General features: G+C 52.9%; 3 protein-coding genes across 3 annotated transcripts; 2 read left to right on the plus strand and 1 right to left on the minus strand.

Moving 5' to 3' along the window:
* Nucleotides 1-289: 289 nt before the first annotated feature.
* NCLIV_065790 (putative glutaredoxin domain containing protein) lies at nucleotides 290-4,445 on the minus strand (the record flags this gene model as incomplete). Its single annotated transcript, XM_003886130.1, has 8 exons — nucleotides 290-344; nucleotides 822-884; nucleotides 1,229-1,397; nucleotides 2,193-2,287; nucleotides 2,490-2,674; nucleotides 3,170-3,259; nucleotides 3,669-3,736; nucleotides 4,073-4,445. 8 exons carry the CDS (start codon nucleotides 4,443-4,445, stop codon nucleotides 290-292), a joined length of 1,098 nt encoding a protein of 365 aa, XP_003886179.1.
* Nucleotides 4,446-6,165: 1,720 nt separating this feature from the next.
* Nucleotides 6,166-10,058, plus strand: NCLIV_065800 (hypothetical protein; the record flags this gene model as incomplete). Its single annotated transcript, XM_003886131.1, has 9 exons — nucleotides 6,166-6,192; nucleotides 6,632-6,685; nucleotides 6,924-7,029; nucleotides 7,317-7,420; nucleotides 8,042-8,099; nucleotides 8,407-8,562; nucleotides 8,940-9,054; nucleotides 9,397-9,440; nucleotides 10,030-10,058. The coding sequence occupies 9 exons, from the start codon at nucleotides 6,166-6,168 to the stop codon at nucleotides 10,056-10,058; spliced, it is 693 nt and encodes a 230-aa protein (XP_003886180.1).
* Nucleotides 10,059-13,045: 2,987 nt separating this feature from the next.
* On the plus strand, nucleotides 13,046-15,025 carry NCLIV_065810 (conserved hypothetical protein; the record flags this gene model as incomplete). The annotated part of the gene is made up of 1 exon (XM_003886132.1): nucleotides 13,046-15,025. The coding sequence occupies one exon, from the start codon at nucleotides 13,046-13,048 to the stop codon at nucleotides 15,023-15,025; it is 1,980 nt and encodes a 659-aa protein (XP_003886181.1).
* Between the last annotated feature and the right edge of the window lie 1,990 nt (nucleotides 15,026-17,015).

The following is a 17,015-nucleotide window of genomic DNA, read 5'->3' on the forward strand; positions in this document are numbered from 1 at the left end:
GATCCTCGAAGCCAAGAATGGGCTCAGAGCTTCCCCTGGAGCAAGCCAGGGCCCTTGTGTCGCGACACGTTTGATGCAGGAACGGACAGAAAAACCCGAGTGTCTGCAGGAACAACCGGGTCTTTCAACAGACTCAACCACGTAGATATATAATGTATATAAATATATATATAAATAAAATATGCATGTGTGAAGGGAGAGAGAGGGCGTGCTGGCTCCGAGAGGAAGAAGTTCCTCTCTCACGCACGTGCGCTTGCTTTTTCGCGCCGACTCACGGCGTTCGCGGTGTTCAGAAGCCTGCATGCACCCGCAGCCACAAATCACGTCCCCCCCCGTAGGGAGCGCTGTTCACAAAAAAAAACTGTTCACACCCCTCAAAACCGGTCCGTCCCCATCAAGGGCCCAAAGGAAGAAAAGAGCCTCTGATGAACCAGCGACAGTGACCCATCTCTGCGTACAGTATTTTCACTTCTTGTAGCGCGACACAAGTGCACCACGCTCAGTCTACACATCAACGTATATATATATATATATATATATCGATAGGAATCTACATTGATGTAAATCTAAGGTTTTCCGTATACAGATATATGAATGTATCAGTGTGCCAATATGCGTCTACTGGTTTATAGGTTGCTTCGTCAGCGGGACTATGCGTGACGGGAGGGGGACACCTAGCGTTTGTGATTGGCGTGGCGACTCCGATTTACAGAACGCTGCAAACCACGGCTCTGCAAGCAGCGTCGCCGTCACCGAGCGTGACGACATCTGCCACTGAAGGCGGGAAGTGTATCGACAAATCGGCAGCAAACGTGTCTCACCAGTTGTCCAGCGCAGGGTTCTTCTGCCGCACTGCCTGCAGCGCCTCTGCGGATCGGAGAGCCCTGAGAAGAAGAGGACAGAGACAGAGAAAAAACCTCAGAGGACGCAGAGACTCGGCCTCCGTTTCGCGTGGAACTTGAGGTCTGTCCGGGGTCTGAGCTCAAGCTGAGAACTGGACATCTGCTATAGGGGCCACCGCCTGCATGCATTGCGACGCTGGCCATGGCTGTTTTGCATGCGCACACGTGGTTGTTTCGACCTGCGGTGTGTGGGAGCTTCTGTTTTCGAGCAGTCAAAAATAAGGCCAGAAGCGGGAGAAGCGGAAATCTCGCGCACACAGCGGCGTTCAACTCAGGCTCGGTGTGAATTTTGAGAGCTTCGAAATCGAGTCTCTGTACTGCCTTACTGGCACAGGCCGTAGACGACGACGTCGGCCATGTCGGGTTCCTGGCCCCCGTGGAAAGGCCCCGACTGTCCGCCGGCGTTTTGCACGCGCTGCATCCATTCGCTGCATGCGCTCTCCAGCGCCTGAGCTGGGTCCGTGATGCCTAGCTTCTTCTTCTTCATCCGGGTAACTGCGACGAAGCGGAAAGGAGAGCACGGCAGAGAAAAGGAGCGACAGGCAGAGCAAGGGAGACCAACGCTGCGCGAATGAAGGCGTGGAGTGCGTGCTAGCAGAAGGCGCGAGGAGGGAGGAGAGAGGAGCGAGACAGGAGGTCCAGAGATCACGAGGATGATTAACACACCGTGACGTCAACTGCTCGCGACGAGGACGTGGACCCACGAGCAAAAAAATCTTCACAGCGCCCCCAAAAGTGAAAAAGCCATGCTTGGAAACAGATCCTTTTCTGGTCACCGGGCTGGTGCGCTAGCGAGGGACAGGTGTACACTCTGTACACTCTGTACAGCTGTCCCTCGCCACAGGACGGGAAATGCCTCGAACCACGCCGACTCACAGAAGCACGCGGGGACATGTATACATCGCCGAAGTTCGAGAGAGTTCCAGGAAGGCACCCCTCAGCAGATACGTTCCCACGCCGATAAAAACAGACTGTCTACGAGGCAAACACGCGAGGTCGCACCAGATGACCCAGAACGGGCTGGCCGACTGGCTGGGGCAGGGCGCCTCAGCGTCCATCCGTTCATCTGTTTCTCTCTTGCCGGCAGCGTTGCAGCAGCGCGCGCGCCAAGTCCATCCGCTGACGCGCTGCGAAAGTCGCGCTCTGCGCGTTTTGTTGAGCAACAGCGAGAGCCAGGTTGACACAGTACTCTCGGCCGGTGTACAGACACGCAAAAAAAGGCAAAAGGAATGCAGCGCCTGTGCCGCTGGAGAGAGCCGGGAGGCGACACACATCCCCGATAGCGCGTACCTGCAAACATCACTAGCGGCCCACCGATGCGAACGCTGAGTCTTTCGAGTGGCGAGAAGTTGCTGAGGGCCGAAATGGAACTAAAGGCCTTCCAGCTGAACGACGCAGAAAGACAAGAAAGCGTCGCCAAAGAAGATGAAAAGGACGCGACGCAAGAGAGGGAAGATGAGAAGATAAGGAGACGAACGTGAAGCGAGAGAGCGAAAACGGACGAGAAGCGCTACGGGAAGAGACGGACGGGAGAGAGAGGAAGACGGAGGGCGTTTTTCGTGCCGGCCAGACGTGGACATGCCGCACCTGGATAAAAGCGTTGAATAAAGACAAGCTGGGAAAATGGGCGTGAGATGTGTGTACGCCCAATCGATGTCGCGCTGCTCCCGGTCGCTCAACTTTCCGGAGACAGCTGTCTCGCCCTCAGCCGCCCGCGGGGTGTACTTGCAGAGTTCACACACCCGCCGAATGATCTCTCGAGAGTCATTGACCTGGCAGGCGAGGAAAAGACAGAGAGAGAGATTGAGAGACAGAACGAGAAACAGAACAAGATAGAAAGAGAGACGGAGAGCGGGCAGCGACGAAGGAGGCGTCTAACGTCGACGAGGCGAAGACAACTGTCGGATAGCATTGCTTTGCAGATAATCCGAGGCGCTTCAATGAACGAGACAGCGCGTATTTGTGACACATCAGCACACGCCTCTGGATCCAATCTGAACAGGAATGCAGCTACGAGATAGACTTCACATATGTTCATCTATATATAAATATCTATATATACGCATACATTTATATGCAGCTGTATAGATGCCGATATATATACATATATATATATATATATATATACAGAGAGAGAGAGAGGAGGGAGAGAGTGACAGAAACAGTGTGCACGCACGCATGCCAATGTCGGAGTGTTTGAGAGGGTGTTGATGTTTCGCATTTTGTGTGTTTTTTCGCTGTCTGCCTGTGGAGTTCTCGCGGCTCACTTGTTGCCCGTCCAGCAGCGCGATGGGAACCTTCTTGTAGTTTTGGTCTAGGCGAGCGTCGAGGAGTTCCTTCTTGCTGAAGGGATGTACCTGCGAGGCGGAAAACGTGACGCAACTCATTTGAAAAAGCAGAAGAAAGCGAGGGGAAAGCGAGAGGAAAGCGAGGGGCGAACCCCGCACATGCGCAGACCAGGCAAAGCGGCAGACAGGCGGAACGCCAGCGGGGAAGGAGGGAAGAAGCAGCGCCGTGAGAGCAGCAAACCACAGAGACAGAGAGAAGGACAGAGAGAGAAAGAGAGGGAGAGAGAGAAGACAACACCGGGGGCAAAAAGTTGGGACTAAGCGAGAGAAGAGAGGACGGCAGATGCAGCGGGACAGTCCTGGACACAGGGAGAGGAACGAGGCAAGAAAGATGTCTGTAGACACCGGAAGAAGAGAAGAAGGAAACAGCCGCAGCTGAAAGATTCGCCTCCCTATGAGCGTCCGGAAAACTCCGTACCTCGACGGCTTCGTAGGGAAGAGAGAAGAAGTCGAACACTGTGCGCGTGGCGGTGCAATACGGGCAAACTGAAGACAGCAGAAAACAGGGGGTGAAGAAGAGGCAAGACGTCTCCGAGACATTTCGCGTGACACCGAAGGGACCAGGACAGAGCGAGGGAGAGAGCGAATGAGAAAGAATGGGAAAGAGATGAATACAAAGAAGGGCTTTTCCCCCCCCAAGTCACAGGCAGGCACAGAGGCATGGCAAGGCTTTCCTTTCAATATGGAGAAGCGGCCTGAGTCTCTGTGCGTCGGTCGTTATTTCCGTTTGAACCGCGACAGATTCCCAGGACTGCCAGCCTGGTTTCGCCATGCGGGGGTGAAGCAAGAACAGGATTTTCCTGCTTGAGGCGAAGAGCTCACCTGTGAACTGAAAGAGAGTCGCGACGCTTGCGTCCTTCTCATCCTTCTCTGTCGTCTCGAGCGATCCTGTCGCCTGCGCCGTTGCAAAGGTACGGGAACTCACTTTTCCGACACGAGCAGACGCAGGCGAGAACGAAGCGCCTGACGAGAAAAACGAGAAAGGCGAGAGCGAGCGAGAGAACGAGACAGAGGGGAAGGAAGAGAGGGAGGGAGCGGGGTGTCTCCTGCCGCAGACAGCGGGGCCTGCGTGGGACAGCTGCCTGCCGCCGAGACGCTGGACAGCAACCTGCCTGCCGCGCACGAAGGCTTTACCCCCCGAGGCGCAAGAAAGAAGATTGGAGGAAACGCGAGGCGTGAAGGCGGATGCCATCATCGCCGAGGGACAAAGAGAGAAGAAGGAGACGCAGGAGGAAGAAGCTACGGCGAGCGCCGGTCTCGACCCCCAGGCGCTGCGGAGACAGCCGAAGCAGGCGGCGAGAAGAAATCCCTGAAACGCGATGCCAGGTTGGGAAGGAGACCCCGCGTCCACAAGAGAAGAATCACGTGACAGAGATACACCTTCTTGGGACTCCAATTCAGGGTCTGCCTGGAAGCGGAGAAACACCCAGCACTCTTCTCTTTCGGCACGTGTGTGTTAGCGTTGCGGATGGGCTGCGCGGAACTGCATGCAGTTTACCCGCCGCTCGTTCAGCTGTATGTACACCTGACAGCGTCAAAGGAACGTCCCGCCTCATCTTCGTTTCTGCTTTTTCTGAGGCGCTCCGGAGAAATCAGGACGCAACGCCGAAGGACCAAATATCAAGGAGTCGCCAGGCTGGGGTTCCCTGCGTCACGGCCCTTTCGCGTCACACAGAATCCGAGCGGAGAGCCGCGACCGCTGCCGCAAAAGCCAAGGCGAACGCTGTCTGTTTTCGCCTGTCGCGTCTCCGCACAGAAAAAATACGGCAGCCGTCCGTCGCGAAACGCATCCCATTTCGTAAGTTTTGTTAGAGCGCGGAGAAGATGAAGGAGAGGGAACGGAAAACGGGAAAAGAGTTTTCTCACCATCAACACTGGATGGCCTTCTCCGGTTTCTCTGGGTCACTTGATGCGCTTAATCGCGTCTTGACTCGCACGGCTGGCGGACGATTGCGCCGTCTCGCGTGACTTTGTGGCAAGACGAATTCCCCTTCTTGTCTCCGCACATACAAATTCACGGCTGCCGTTCTGTTCTTTTCAGACTGCCCGACAGCTCTTTCAGTGCAGCCTCTGTTCTCCGTTCCTCAGCCGACGTCACCTTTGAAACTTCATCGCCCGTCTCATCGTCTCTCTTGGTCGTCGTTCTCCCTCTCCTTCTCTCTTGTTCTGTCTTCTCTTTCCGGTGCTCATTCTTGACTGTGTCCTATTCAGCGTCTGATAGTCCCTGGACGTAGTTGCGCATCGAGCTGCGTTTTTCGAAACCAGTGCTTCGGTCTTCGCTTCGCGTCGCCTCTCGGCTTCCAGTCACGCACTCGCGGGTATTTCCTGGTCTCAGGGGTGCTGTCCTCCTCCCTGGGAGACTTTCAATTCTGTTGTTCTCTTGCCTTTTTCCGCGGGAGAACAACCACGGCAGCTGTATGTCGCCTTCGCATTTTCTGACTCGAAGAACCACCTGGAGTCCCTCTGTCGAGGGGAACCCCAGACCAGTAGCCTTCGTCTCGCATGTGCGAAACCCTCGCGCATTTTGGGATGAGACGATGCCGAGGAGCAGAACTCGCGGCCGTTTCGTGCTCCTCCGTGTCGCTGTATCTTCCCTCAGCTTCCTTCCCGGTGTCTGGAGCCCAACTAGCCACTCCTCTCTGTCCCCGCGTACCGCCGTCGCCCTAGGCGTCTCCAAGCCCGGACGTGACTCTGTGGCGAACAATATAGGCCCCCACCCGCGTTCCCGCGGCGCCTGCCTCACCCGTCCAGACAAAGGCAGCACTTTCCTCGTCTCCCCGTTTCTCTTCCCGTCATCGTCTCTGCCTTTCTCTCTGTCTTCCTCTCTGTCTTCTTCCCGGTCTTCTTCCCTCTCTTCTCCTTTATCACCTGTATCGTCTTCTCTTTGTTCGTCGACGTCGCGACCTCCGTCCACCATGGCACAGGCGAACTGCAATTTGACTGTAAGTCGCGTTTTCCTTTCTCCCGTTTTTTTGTAATTTTAGTGGAGACGAAACAAAGGGGATCTCTGCCGCATGCGCGCGACAGATGTGCACGCTTCAGTTCTGACTGCGTTGTCCGTCGGCCTCGCTGCGAAGGCATCTCTCAGGCGTCGATATTGAAACACGCTTGCGGGGGGGGGATTTCGAGCCCCGTAGGCAAATAGGTGCAAACCCATCTCCAGGTGCTCACAAGTAGGAGCCCGAAAGTACAGCGCCTATCAGCTGGCGGTTTAAGGCTGACCTGTAACTACATGAAACTGGATACGAGTGGATGGGCAGATCGGGGTCAATAGATGCAGATAGGTGTTTGCAGATAGATAGCGATGATGGTTAGATACAGGTGGATATCTGTGTTGCAAAATGCGCTCTGCTTCCATGCGCCCGGGGTGTATGCCTTCAGTATTTAACGCAGTCGCAGGCTCAAGCGCTCGACGAGGACCTCATGGGCCCCGAGGTGGGGTACTCTGTTGACCAGGCAAGGCGCGAAAGTTCTCGACGACACCAACCGTGTCCGGTTCTCTATGCCGTCGTTCGTCGCGCACCTCGCCCCTTTTTTGGTTCCTCCCTCTCAGCTGTACCGGTTTCCGTTTGGTCTCGGCCTCGGGTTCTGCCTTCTCATCGCTCTCTTTGCGTCGCTCCATGAGCGGCAAACCCGCGACGCTTCTGTCTCTCTCTTTTCGGCGCTTTTGCAGCTGATGGAGCTGGCGGGTCTCAGCGTCGCCCAGGCAGTGGCCGAGGCGATTCCGCTTTCGCCCGCAGTCACGCGTCTCGCACGCGTGCTCGTTGTTGCTGGCCCCGGTGAGGCGCCTTCTCGAGCTCTGAGAATCCGCATGCAAAGCAGGAAGCAAGGCCGCGCGCGCCTCTCTCTGGAGATCTCTCTTAGGGGCAGCGTGCAGACCACATCTGACAAGCGCCGAGCAGTTGCGAAAGAAATTTCGTGAAGCACAAGACTCGCGATCCGCACTCTAGGGGCAAAACCACAATCACAAAGGACTTGGGACTGTCTGTGCCACTGAGGAGAGGCCGCCCGTCGGAATGGTCCCGTCCACTCACGAACGCGGTTGGACCCTCGCGTGTGTTTCCAGGCAACAACGGCGGCGACGGACTTGTTGCTGCGAGGCATTTGAAGCTCTTCGGCTACCAGGTCCACGTCTGGTACCCTCGCCCAACAGCCAAGCCTCTGTTTGAGGTGAACCCTGCATGCGTGGAAAAGGGAAAAGGCGGGGTTCCAGGAGGGACGGTAACAGCTCAGGATCTGCGGATGTTGGGCTGCAAAGTTAGCACCAGGCGACAGAAATCGACAAAGGTGGCAACAGAGACTTCCTGCTATTGCGCGAGTCGGCAGGAGTTCACGCACACCCGTGGGAGATCATCGAATGTGTCTCTTGAGTGTGCGCTTGCATCGGAAGAAGCTCCAAACACCTGGCGAATCATGAGTGGTTCCACCGCAACACAGTGTCACCAAGACTCGTCGAAAACCCTCGACACTTTGCTTTTCCCCCTGGTGCCGGTTATCTCTCCCTGTATACGTATATGCATATATATATATATATATATATATATGTGCGTGTCTATGTGAATATATATGTATATATATATATATATATGTTTATGTGAATGTGTATATATATATATATATATATGTTTATGTGAATGTATATATATATATATATGTTTATGTGAGTATATATATCTGTTTGGTGAGCTGTCGTCGATTTGGAGGAAGATCCCGAGGTGGCGTTCCTCTTTTCTTTGTAGCGGCGGTTCTCATTTTTTGGGTTGTCGGGTGGTCTCTCTTCTCTCTGTTTAGGGCCTGATGAAGCAGCTGAAGAACCATCGCGTTCCAGTGACTTTCGAAGCGCCTCCAGGTAGACGCGTGGACTTGCGACTGCAAAGGAAACAATTGCGTGTGTGTGTGTGTGTGTGTGTGTGTTTGGCGACGGGACAGCCCTCCGAGCCGAACAGAGACTGACGCAAACACAAGAGACCGGCAAACAGCGAGAAACGAACGCAAGAGACAGGCACGCCAGCGGTGAACCCGTGCGATATATATACATATATATATATGGAGAGAGCAGTGGGTGAAGAAGATATCGGGGTACGGGGTCGACGCATGCGGCGTACAGAGACCGTGAAGGGTTTTGCTTGTTTGGTTTTTAATCTGCTGGCCTGTAGGTCTGGCAGATTTTCACTTGATTGTCGACAGCATCTTTGGGTTCAGCTTCAAAGGCGCTCTGCGCCCTCCCTTTGACGAGGTTTTGCAAAGGCTGAAAGCGTCAAACATCCCAATTCTGTCTGTCGACATTCCCTCGGGATGGGACGTGGAAAAGGGTGAGGCTGCCATCCGAACGCGACCAGCGATGAGTTCGAAGCGTCGTGGCAACTGTCGCAGGGCGCGTGAGGACACGAGACTAGGGCAAAGCGGAAACCGAACACATGCAGATAGGGGGGCGAACGACGCGGTGAAGAGTCGGATTCTGGTAGAGCAGCGCACGGTGTCGAGGGTGGAAGCCGAGAGTCGCTCTCTCTTGCCTTCTTCACGTTGCGCAGGGATGAATGAGAGAGGCCCTCGGGAACTTTTCGCGTGCGAACCTACCACGATTTGCGATGCTGTCTAGTCTGTGGGAACGGGTTCCCTGTCCTGTCTCTCCGGCCCTGGGTCACTGCTTCTTTGCCCGTCCTTCGCTTTCCTCTGCTTCTCGGAGCAGGCAATGTGAGAGGAGAAGGCCTGGAGCCCCAGTACCTGATTTCGCTCACCGCGCCGAAGCTTTGCGCAAAGCATTTCGGCAAAGTCCACTTTGTTGGAGGCCGGTTTGTGCCCGAGTGAGTTTTCGGTTCTCTCTTTGTGCTGTGAGACCGCCGTCTCGTGTCGAAAGGTCTTTTCCCGTCACGAATAAAAGACTACCACCAGGGAGATGCAGAGCGTGGAGCCAGGGAAACAACACAACGGGCTACGGGGGACCGATGGACGCCTGGAAGGAGCGATGCAGGCGAGCAGACCTAGGGACGTAGAAACCGACAACAGCGCAAGTAGAAAAGCACGGCGAGACCGCGACCGGTATGTGCATGCTCATAACGGGAACCGTTTCCAAAACCCTCATCGAGTTTTGGGGCCGGCTGTCTTCTCTACACATTCGGAGTCTTGTGCATCATTCATGCATCCAGGTCCATGGTCGAGAAGTATCAGCTGGTTCTGCCTGATTACCCAGGTAGGGCATGAGGCAAATCCACCGTGTGCAGCCGCCTGGGACCTCTGTCTCTCTGGATTCTCTCCCGCGCTCTCTCTTGCAGTTCCTCTGGTGTTTTGCCTCTCTACCATCCCGGATAGGCCTCTCCCTCGCTTGTTCCACATCTCTCTTACCCTCTCTTGCCCTGTCCACCGGGAGACGAGTGCCTGAGCTCTTATCGCGTGTCGCGTTGTACATGCGTAGCAGCACATCTACAGTAGATGCCCGAAACCGTTTAATCCATGAGCATACAGGAACCGTAGCCATAAGCCAATATACATTATATATGTCGATACGCTTATTCCTATGTATGTGTTCACGGACACGTATGTCGTTGTGGCATATTATGTTTCCAGCTTCGTGTCCTGAATCGCGGCGAGCATGAAGGTTCCCATCGAGGGATCCGCATTTGTCTTCGTTTCACTTTTGGTCTGGGGTGTAGAAGTCGTCTCTCCTCAAACGCAGTGGACGCCAATCGCCGCTCCCACTGAGAACGCGTAAGCAGCCAGGACAAAGACGGCTCTCTGAAGGAAATTTATCAATGTCCTTGTCTTGTGGGTTGTGTTTGAAGGCATTCAGGGGGTCGTCCGTATCGACTAAGTAGCCCCGGACGAGCCGATGGCGGCTGCTCAAATCGAGACACTTGGGATGCGTCTCAGCTTCTGACTGTCGAGGAAATCGAAACATCGTTTGACGCTTGTGCCTCTTCCCAAATGCCGCACCCCCTCGGGAACTTGATAGGGAGCTAAAGGTTCTTTCCGCGACGACTGGACGTAGAAATATCTCGCGGGGCCGGTCCTGCGCGCGACATTCCCTTATTTCATTGCGGATCAAAATCAAAACAAGCTCGATCTGTGGACGTAATTCCGTCTACAGACCGTGTGGAGGGAACAGGCATTTTGCGATGTCTTAGTGTGTATTGATATGTGCATTTACAGCGGAATGGATAGCTGTATGTGGATGCTTGCATGCATGTAGAGCTCTGTAGGTTTGAGGCACCGAAGAGTGATGCTGTGCAGTCCCCGCTTCTACAGGAGCCGACGGCTCAGTCACGATCGTTCAATATTCCATTTCTGCTTGCTTTGAAGGCAGGAGACCGGCACGACCTTCTTCGTGCTTTTCCGTCTACGTTTAGGTGCGCACGGTTACTCTTGCGTATATAAATACAAAGAGCCGCGACGATCTGCAGTTCAATGTATACCTATAGAGAAACTCTGTAGGTATTGAGCATGCAGGTGTGTTGGCTCTCGGGTCGTACTCATCCCAAGACTTTGAGAGGTCCTGTTCAGCTTCGTCCGTCCCGGTGTTCTGGCATCGGATCGCAGAACGTCCACAGCCTGTTGACGTTGTCACTTTGCATCCGTGGAGATGCGGCTTGCACCAGTGGAAACACAACTACCCTGCGTATTCGTACCGGTAGAGTTACGTGTTCAGCTGGGAAGGGAACCTGCAATGCGGGTGAGCGCGGTTGGATTCACCGAGAACGTTTCTGTCGTTCGGCCTCACAAAAGCACTGACCGACGGCACTGGTGCTCACTCTGAGCTGCTTGAGGGAGACGCTGAGACACAAGCTGTACTGGGCGGAAACGAGACACACTTTCTTTCTCGCGCACTCTTGCCACACCTAGGGGGGGATGGCGTTAACATCTAAGAGTCGACCAAGACTTGGCAATACCACGTATCATTCGCACGCGCCGACGGAAGACCACATGGATCCGTGGTCAGAAGGTTCGAGCCGTGCGTCGCTTAGTGTCCAATGACATTGTTGGATCCGACAGAACACGTCAAATGGTTTTCCGCAAAGAAGAGAGCTGTGGCGCATTGGTGCAACTGGCGATAGATTCTTTCTGTGTGGCGGCAGTGTGAGTTTCATTTGATCCGCTCTATGTGCGGCAACTGGTTGCGCTCGCGAGTCTTTGAATTCCCGTGGCTCGTAGGGCAATCCATCTTCAGTCTATTCCAGCGACTCCCTCATCGGTCAGAACTCAACAGTGGCAAAAGCGTGGTGACCCAAACAGCGGCGCCTGTGACGATGCAGAACCGTTCTACGAGCAGAAGAAAGAAAGGCCACCGAATCGAGATAGGCTCTCACACACTTCGTTTACACTTTCCCTGGTGTTGTTTTGCCAAAACTCTCGTGAAGCGATATCCTGGATGTCTTTGCCTGGGGCAAGTGTTTGACTCTTTTCCTTTTTCCATTCGTATCGGTCGCACGCGGTAACCAGCCCGGTTGTGTTGAGGCACGATTGTGTTCTGTGGCTCGCGCAGCAGTCGCTGCCGGAACTAAAACTGGAAACAAAACAAATCGTACCGGCTTTGCTTTAGCGAACACACTCAGTACCCTGTCAACTGGTAGACAGGTTTAGTACGAACTGCGGTTTTTCGAATTATTAAGGCACATTCCCTTGTTCTCTGAATATATTCCACCAACCGAATCGCAGACAGTGGTAGCGTGAAATCCAGTTCTCCAAGGAAGTCTCGGGAGTCGTTCGACTCTGCGTTGAGGGGAAAAACGATGATGCTCCCACCGCATCCGTTTTGATTGGGGGACCATATTCGCAATCAGCAGGCTGTTTCTCGAACTTCTGGAGTGTGACCGGGCATAATGATGGGCATCGAAGAAAGAGAAAACACAGCGTGGCGAGACCGTCGAATCTGCGGTCGGCTAGCTGCCACTGACGGGCCACGGTAGAACGAACATCTATTTTGAACGGCACCCTGACGCTCATCCTTTAGACAAAAATGTTATCGTGAACCAAAGAAGAAGAACAGCATTCGTTGGGTAACAACTTTGTGTCTTTCTTTTTCCAGTTTCAGCGTTCTCCGGTCTCTCTAGCTGCTGATGCCTGGGAGCGTCTTGAGAACATTCTGCATTGGCAGTGCAACATATACATCCCGTTCTAGTAACGATGTGTGTTTGGCTGCATTTTTGACCAACGATGCAAGACACCAGGCAACGACAGCTTAACCTTTTTGGTCCGGATTTGCTTGGCTGACATGTGTGGTCTTCCGCATTATATATATCATTCTTTGGTAAATACGCTTGCCTCTACCGACCGCGAGCCAAACGTAGTCTGGAGGAAAATGCTTTGAACATTCCTGCCTTTGTCTTGGATCGATCGTTGTCTTCCGAATGTGTTACACCATCTGCCTCAACATTTTTTCTTTCTTTGTCCGTCATCTTTTGTCATTTGCTTGGCAAGCAGAGCAATACGGAAAACTGTTATCTGGAAAAAATCGTTCCCTGTCTCTTGGTTTTTTCGGTTCTGTTCGTTAGACTCCAATTGGAAAAACACCTGAGGCAACACTCAGATTGATCTAATCAGACTGTTCTAACCGATCCGCCTGCGGTCTACATAGACAGACGTCGGTTGGACAGCAGGTGACTTGAATGAGAATCTGCTGAACAGGAAAGAAAGCCCACAACATCCAGTTCTTGTCGAGTGAATACAGGTTTCTGGTTTCTGTGTTGGGCGACTAGCGAGAACCCACACCGTTCACAAGCCTTCCCTACCAAACGAGACATTCTATCGTGAAACACGTTGTCCGAGTTGTTTTTTCTCATACGAACCGACCTTTTTTAGACGATGGAGGATCGCGAACACGAGCTCGGGGCACAACCTCAAATGCTGGAGGCCGCTGCCGAGATTTGCATGCCTGCGACAGACTCCGGCCTGGTACAGATAGGGGAGAGTGAGGCAGATGAAGAATTAAACACCTCGCGCCTGTGTGAACACGGAGAGCCAGTTGAACAATTGTCACGCTATCGGGAGGAAAGAACTCCCTCTTCTCAACAGGGCGAACCCGGATCGTTGGGCGGCGGTGTCGATTGCAGCGACCAAGCAAGCAGAAACGCCAACCCCGTATTGCCGTTGCAGGATATTTCGAGGATTTTCTGGGGCTGGGAAGAGAATATTGCGAAAAATTCATCCACGGAAGCGAGTCCTCGGCGATTCAGCCGGTCAGCCAATGAGGGCGAGGACGATGGGGCAGGGGCAAGAGATGTGGAACGATCACCAGAAGAAAACGTAACAAAGAATGAACAGTCGAGCTCCATTTCGCAAAACCCGGCTTTGGATCGAGTTCCATTTGCGATATCCTACCCTTCTTACTGTGCTCACCTGCGCTACGAGATCCGCCTCACCAAGCGCTTTTGGTCGTGTGATTTACATCACCGCGACTGGCGGCAGGTTTTTGTTTCCTCATACTTCCCCAACTTAATTGATGTAGCTTCGCTGGTCGTCATCCGACTTTTTCTGTGTGTTGTTTTGTTGGTACTCGAGGTCCTTGCGTCCCGTGACGTAAAGAAGGATCTGGGCTGGCCTATGCTTCTGTATTTCACCAACTGGAATTCGTACCTGACGACAATCTATTTTTGCCTTCTCTGTTTCTTGTCAGTAAGGGCTGCCTGGTCGTTCAGAACGCCACTTATTTCTCGCGACGTAGAAACAGAAAGAATACCGGATGATCATTCCGCGCAATGCTACCTTGACCAGGCCGATGAGGTGAACGAGAATGAGCTGCCAAGTGTCAACGCCTCGCTCGAGATGCCTGCAAAGGTGACTGGACAGTCGCAAAAACGGACCACAAAAAGTCGAATTTCAACGCGGGCGTCTACAGAAAGCCAGCAGTCAAGACACAAGTATCCGCATCGGCACTACAACCCAAGCAAAGGCCCTTGGGGATGTTTCTGTATCCACCACCGCCACATTGCGCCCGCGCTTCCGCCTCATTCCACCATAAGACGCAAGCTTGTAGATTGTGTACTGCTTCCTGGATATCACGAGCTCATGTCACATGAAGTCTACTGTGTGGAGGGAATCCTCTTGGCACCAAATCCTTCATATCCAGAGAGTTTGGCATGGACCTGTTTTCGAAAAAAAAATGCGAGTGCGAAGCAGGATGCCGAAACAAAACCAGATGCGTCCAAACAAGAATCAGACACGGAGTGTTCGGAACGACCTCGCACGCCCCTCCTGGTTTCGATTGTATGGGTTCTTCACAGTGTCCACCTCGTTGCATCTGTGGGAGTGTGCGTCATCTTCTTTTCCCTTCTGAATCAAAACGGAAATACATTTCCAGAGTCCTGGTACTCCGTATGGAAGCATCTTATGATTGTGGTTGTCACGCTCATGCATTCATTGCTTCTTTCGCGTATTCCAATCCCGATTCGCCATGTCGTCTTCGAGTACATCTTCATCATGATATATCTGGCTCTGCAAGTGGTCGTGTTCCTCCTAGACCTCCCAAATGGTGATGGGGGTCATGGGTACATCTATCGCGTGTTTGACATGCGTTGTCCAGGCCGTGCCTTCGGTGTTGCGATTCTCGTCCTCGCCAGCATTGCCGTTCTGACGCTAGCACTCTGGTCTGCCTCTCGACAGAGATCTCTTTTTGTTGACCCTCCCCCAAGTGTCGCAGTTTCTGCTTCCACTCTTCTTGAAATTCGAACCAAACAGCTTGCTGCTAAGCTCCACGAACTCCATCTTTCTGTTGACTGTGGAGTCGGCGATTGTTCTGTTGACGCACGCGAACCAAGTAGGCAACTGCCCGTCGCTGTTTCCTGAATTGAATAGCTTGCAGTCTGGGGGGAAATTCTCATATCAGGCGGGGAAAACCCCGTTCTGTGGGTGCATGTGTCTGTCTTGTTTTTCCGTGTTGAGAGCTGTTTTCTCCAGCTTGAGAAACACATTCACGATTGTTTTCGAACTCCTGTGGCTTATATGCATGCATACACGTGCACGTTTGGCGACCTGTGCACGTTGGTCTGCTTTTGGGTAAAGACAACCGTGAAGACGCACGCATTTGTCGTAGGCGACTGAAAGCTGTCTCCACTATTACCGTACACCGGATACACTGCGCTGCCATTCATGGCGCACCGGAATCCCAGCACAGAACGGGTTCCTGCCATCTTGGCGAAAGCCTCACATCGAGAACGAACGTTGCTGGAAAAACCACGAAGGTAGTAGATTTCCACGGGACAGCTCCTGAAGAAGTACTGTCTACCTGGCATACTATAGATTTTTCCCAGTAAGCGTATGTCTAGGTGCCGTCAGATATTCACGCCGTGTTAACACAAGCTTTCTCCCCGTATTTTGATGGATTCTGAAATGCGTTTGTTCAGCTCTACGCACCACAGGTGCGCTCCAGCAGATGAGCTGTGTAGGCTTTGTCTCGAAATCACAATCCCTCCTTCCCTTCGTTGAAAGGGGGATGTTTCTTGACTTGTGATTTCCGAGAGCAGCCCTGACCAGCGTCCTTTCGGACTTTCTATCGGAAGCAATCGGAAGCGGCGCACCTGCTCCGTAGATCCCCATCGTTTGGCGCGTGTCTACACGCATTTCATTATCTACGTCACACATGACATCTGCTTGTTCCGGTGTCTAATATCGTGAGATCTTCCCATCAACTGTCAAGCGGCAACACCGCGAGAGAAATCCATAGAAGTACGCCGCTCACTGCACGACACCGAAAAAACGACGGCAGGATGAGGCATATCCGTTCACATGCTTGACTAGATAGGTACACTGAAATTCGTTTGCGAAACTGTAATCTCTGCCAGTGTATTATCCCCAAGGGAACATATCGACTCCCCTAAAACTGCGACCTAGCCAACAAGGCTACCGGCATCTGTTCTGTACACCATAAAGCGCCGAGGCGGGCAACGTGGTGTCGGCTGCCTCACTCGCGACGTGCTCGTGACTCTCACGCAACTGCCAAGTCTCTTGTAGGAAGTCGCCCTTTTCTGCATGAGTGTGTTGGACTTTCTGAAGACAACGGCAAACACGCTGCCGGGGAAAGACCTGTGATATCCACACAGACGGAGCATAAACTAGGAGTCAATTGCCAAGGTCTTTCCGGAGTCTTGCAACATGGTGTACATACAGTTGGGACCGAGACGCTCTACGCCCACCCCATTCACAACCACAGCCACTGTGAAGACGTAAAGCTGGGAAGGACCTAAATTAATAGCCTTGCTCGTTTCATCGCATGCAAAACACGAATGGGTGAACAAGTAAACCAATGCGTATATTTGAACCTACGTGCATGTTTTCATGTCCAGCATCTCGAGAAAAAAAATCACGCACCACCACCGTGCTACGCATGCCCAAGAGACTGGGGTTGGCCACCACCGTTAGACTGTTTGCAGTCGTTTCCCGGGCATGCCCATCTCCAACTTAAAATTATTTATAATCTCTTTCTGGGGAACGTCAACAATTTATGACTTGACATGTAGTCAGTGTGTGGGTTATCCAGGTATGTTTTATGATCTTAATTTCCAATCCTCCGCACAAAACCAGTATTCTGGAAATACCCATCACAGCAGTGGCATGTATCGTTATTATCCATGACAGTAGTTGAGCCCGAAACACAACACAACCTTCCAGGAAAGGCAAAAACGCCCTCACCGCCGAGCCGTGCAGGCGTGTATTCTTTGCCCCGTATGCCTCTTTTGTCTGCTTCTCAGTAAAACGAGTTACAGCTACAGAGAGGCGAAAAAAGAGGTTGCCCCCAACCTTTGCATCTGCCTCGCTTATGTCGGCATACAAACAAACA

Source organism: Neospora caninum, chromosome XII (genome assembly GCF_000208865.1).
Source record: "Neospora caninum Liverpool complete genome, chromosome XII".
Taxonomy (NCBI): domain Eukaryota; phylum Apicomplexa; class Conoidasida; order Eucoccidiorida; family Sarcocystidae; genus Neospora; species Neospora caninum.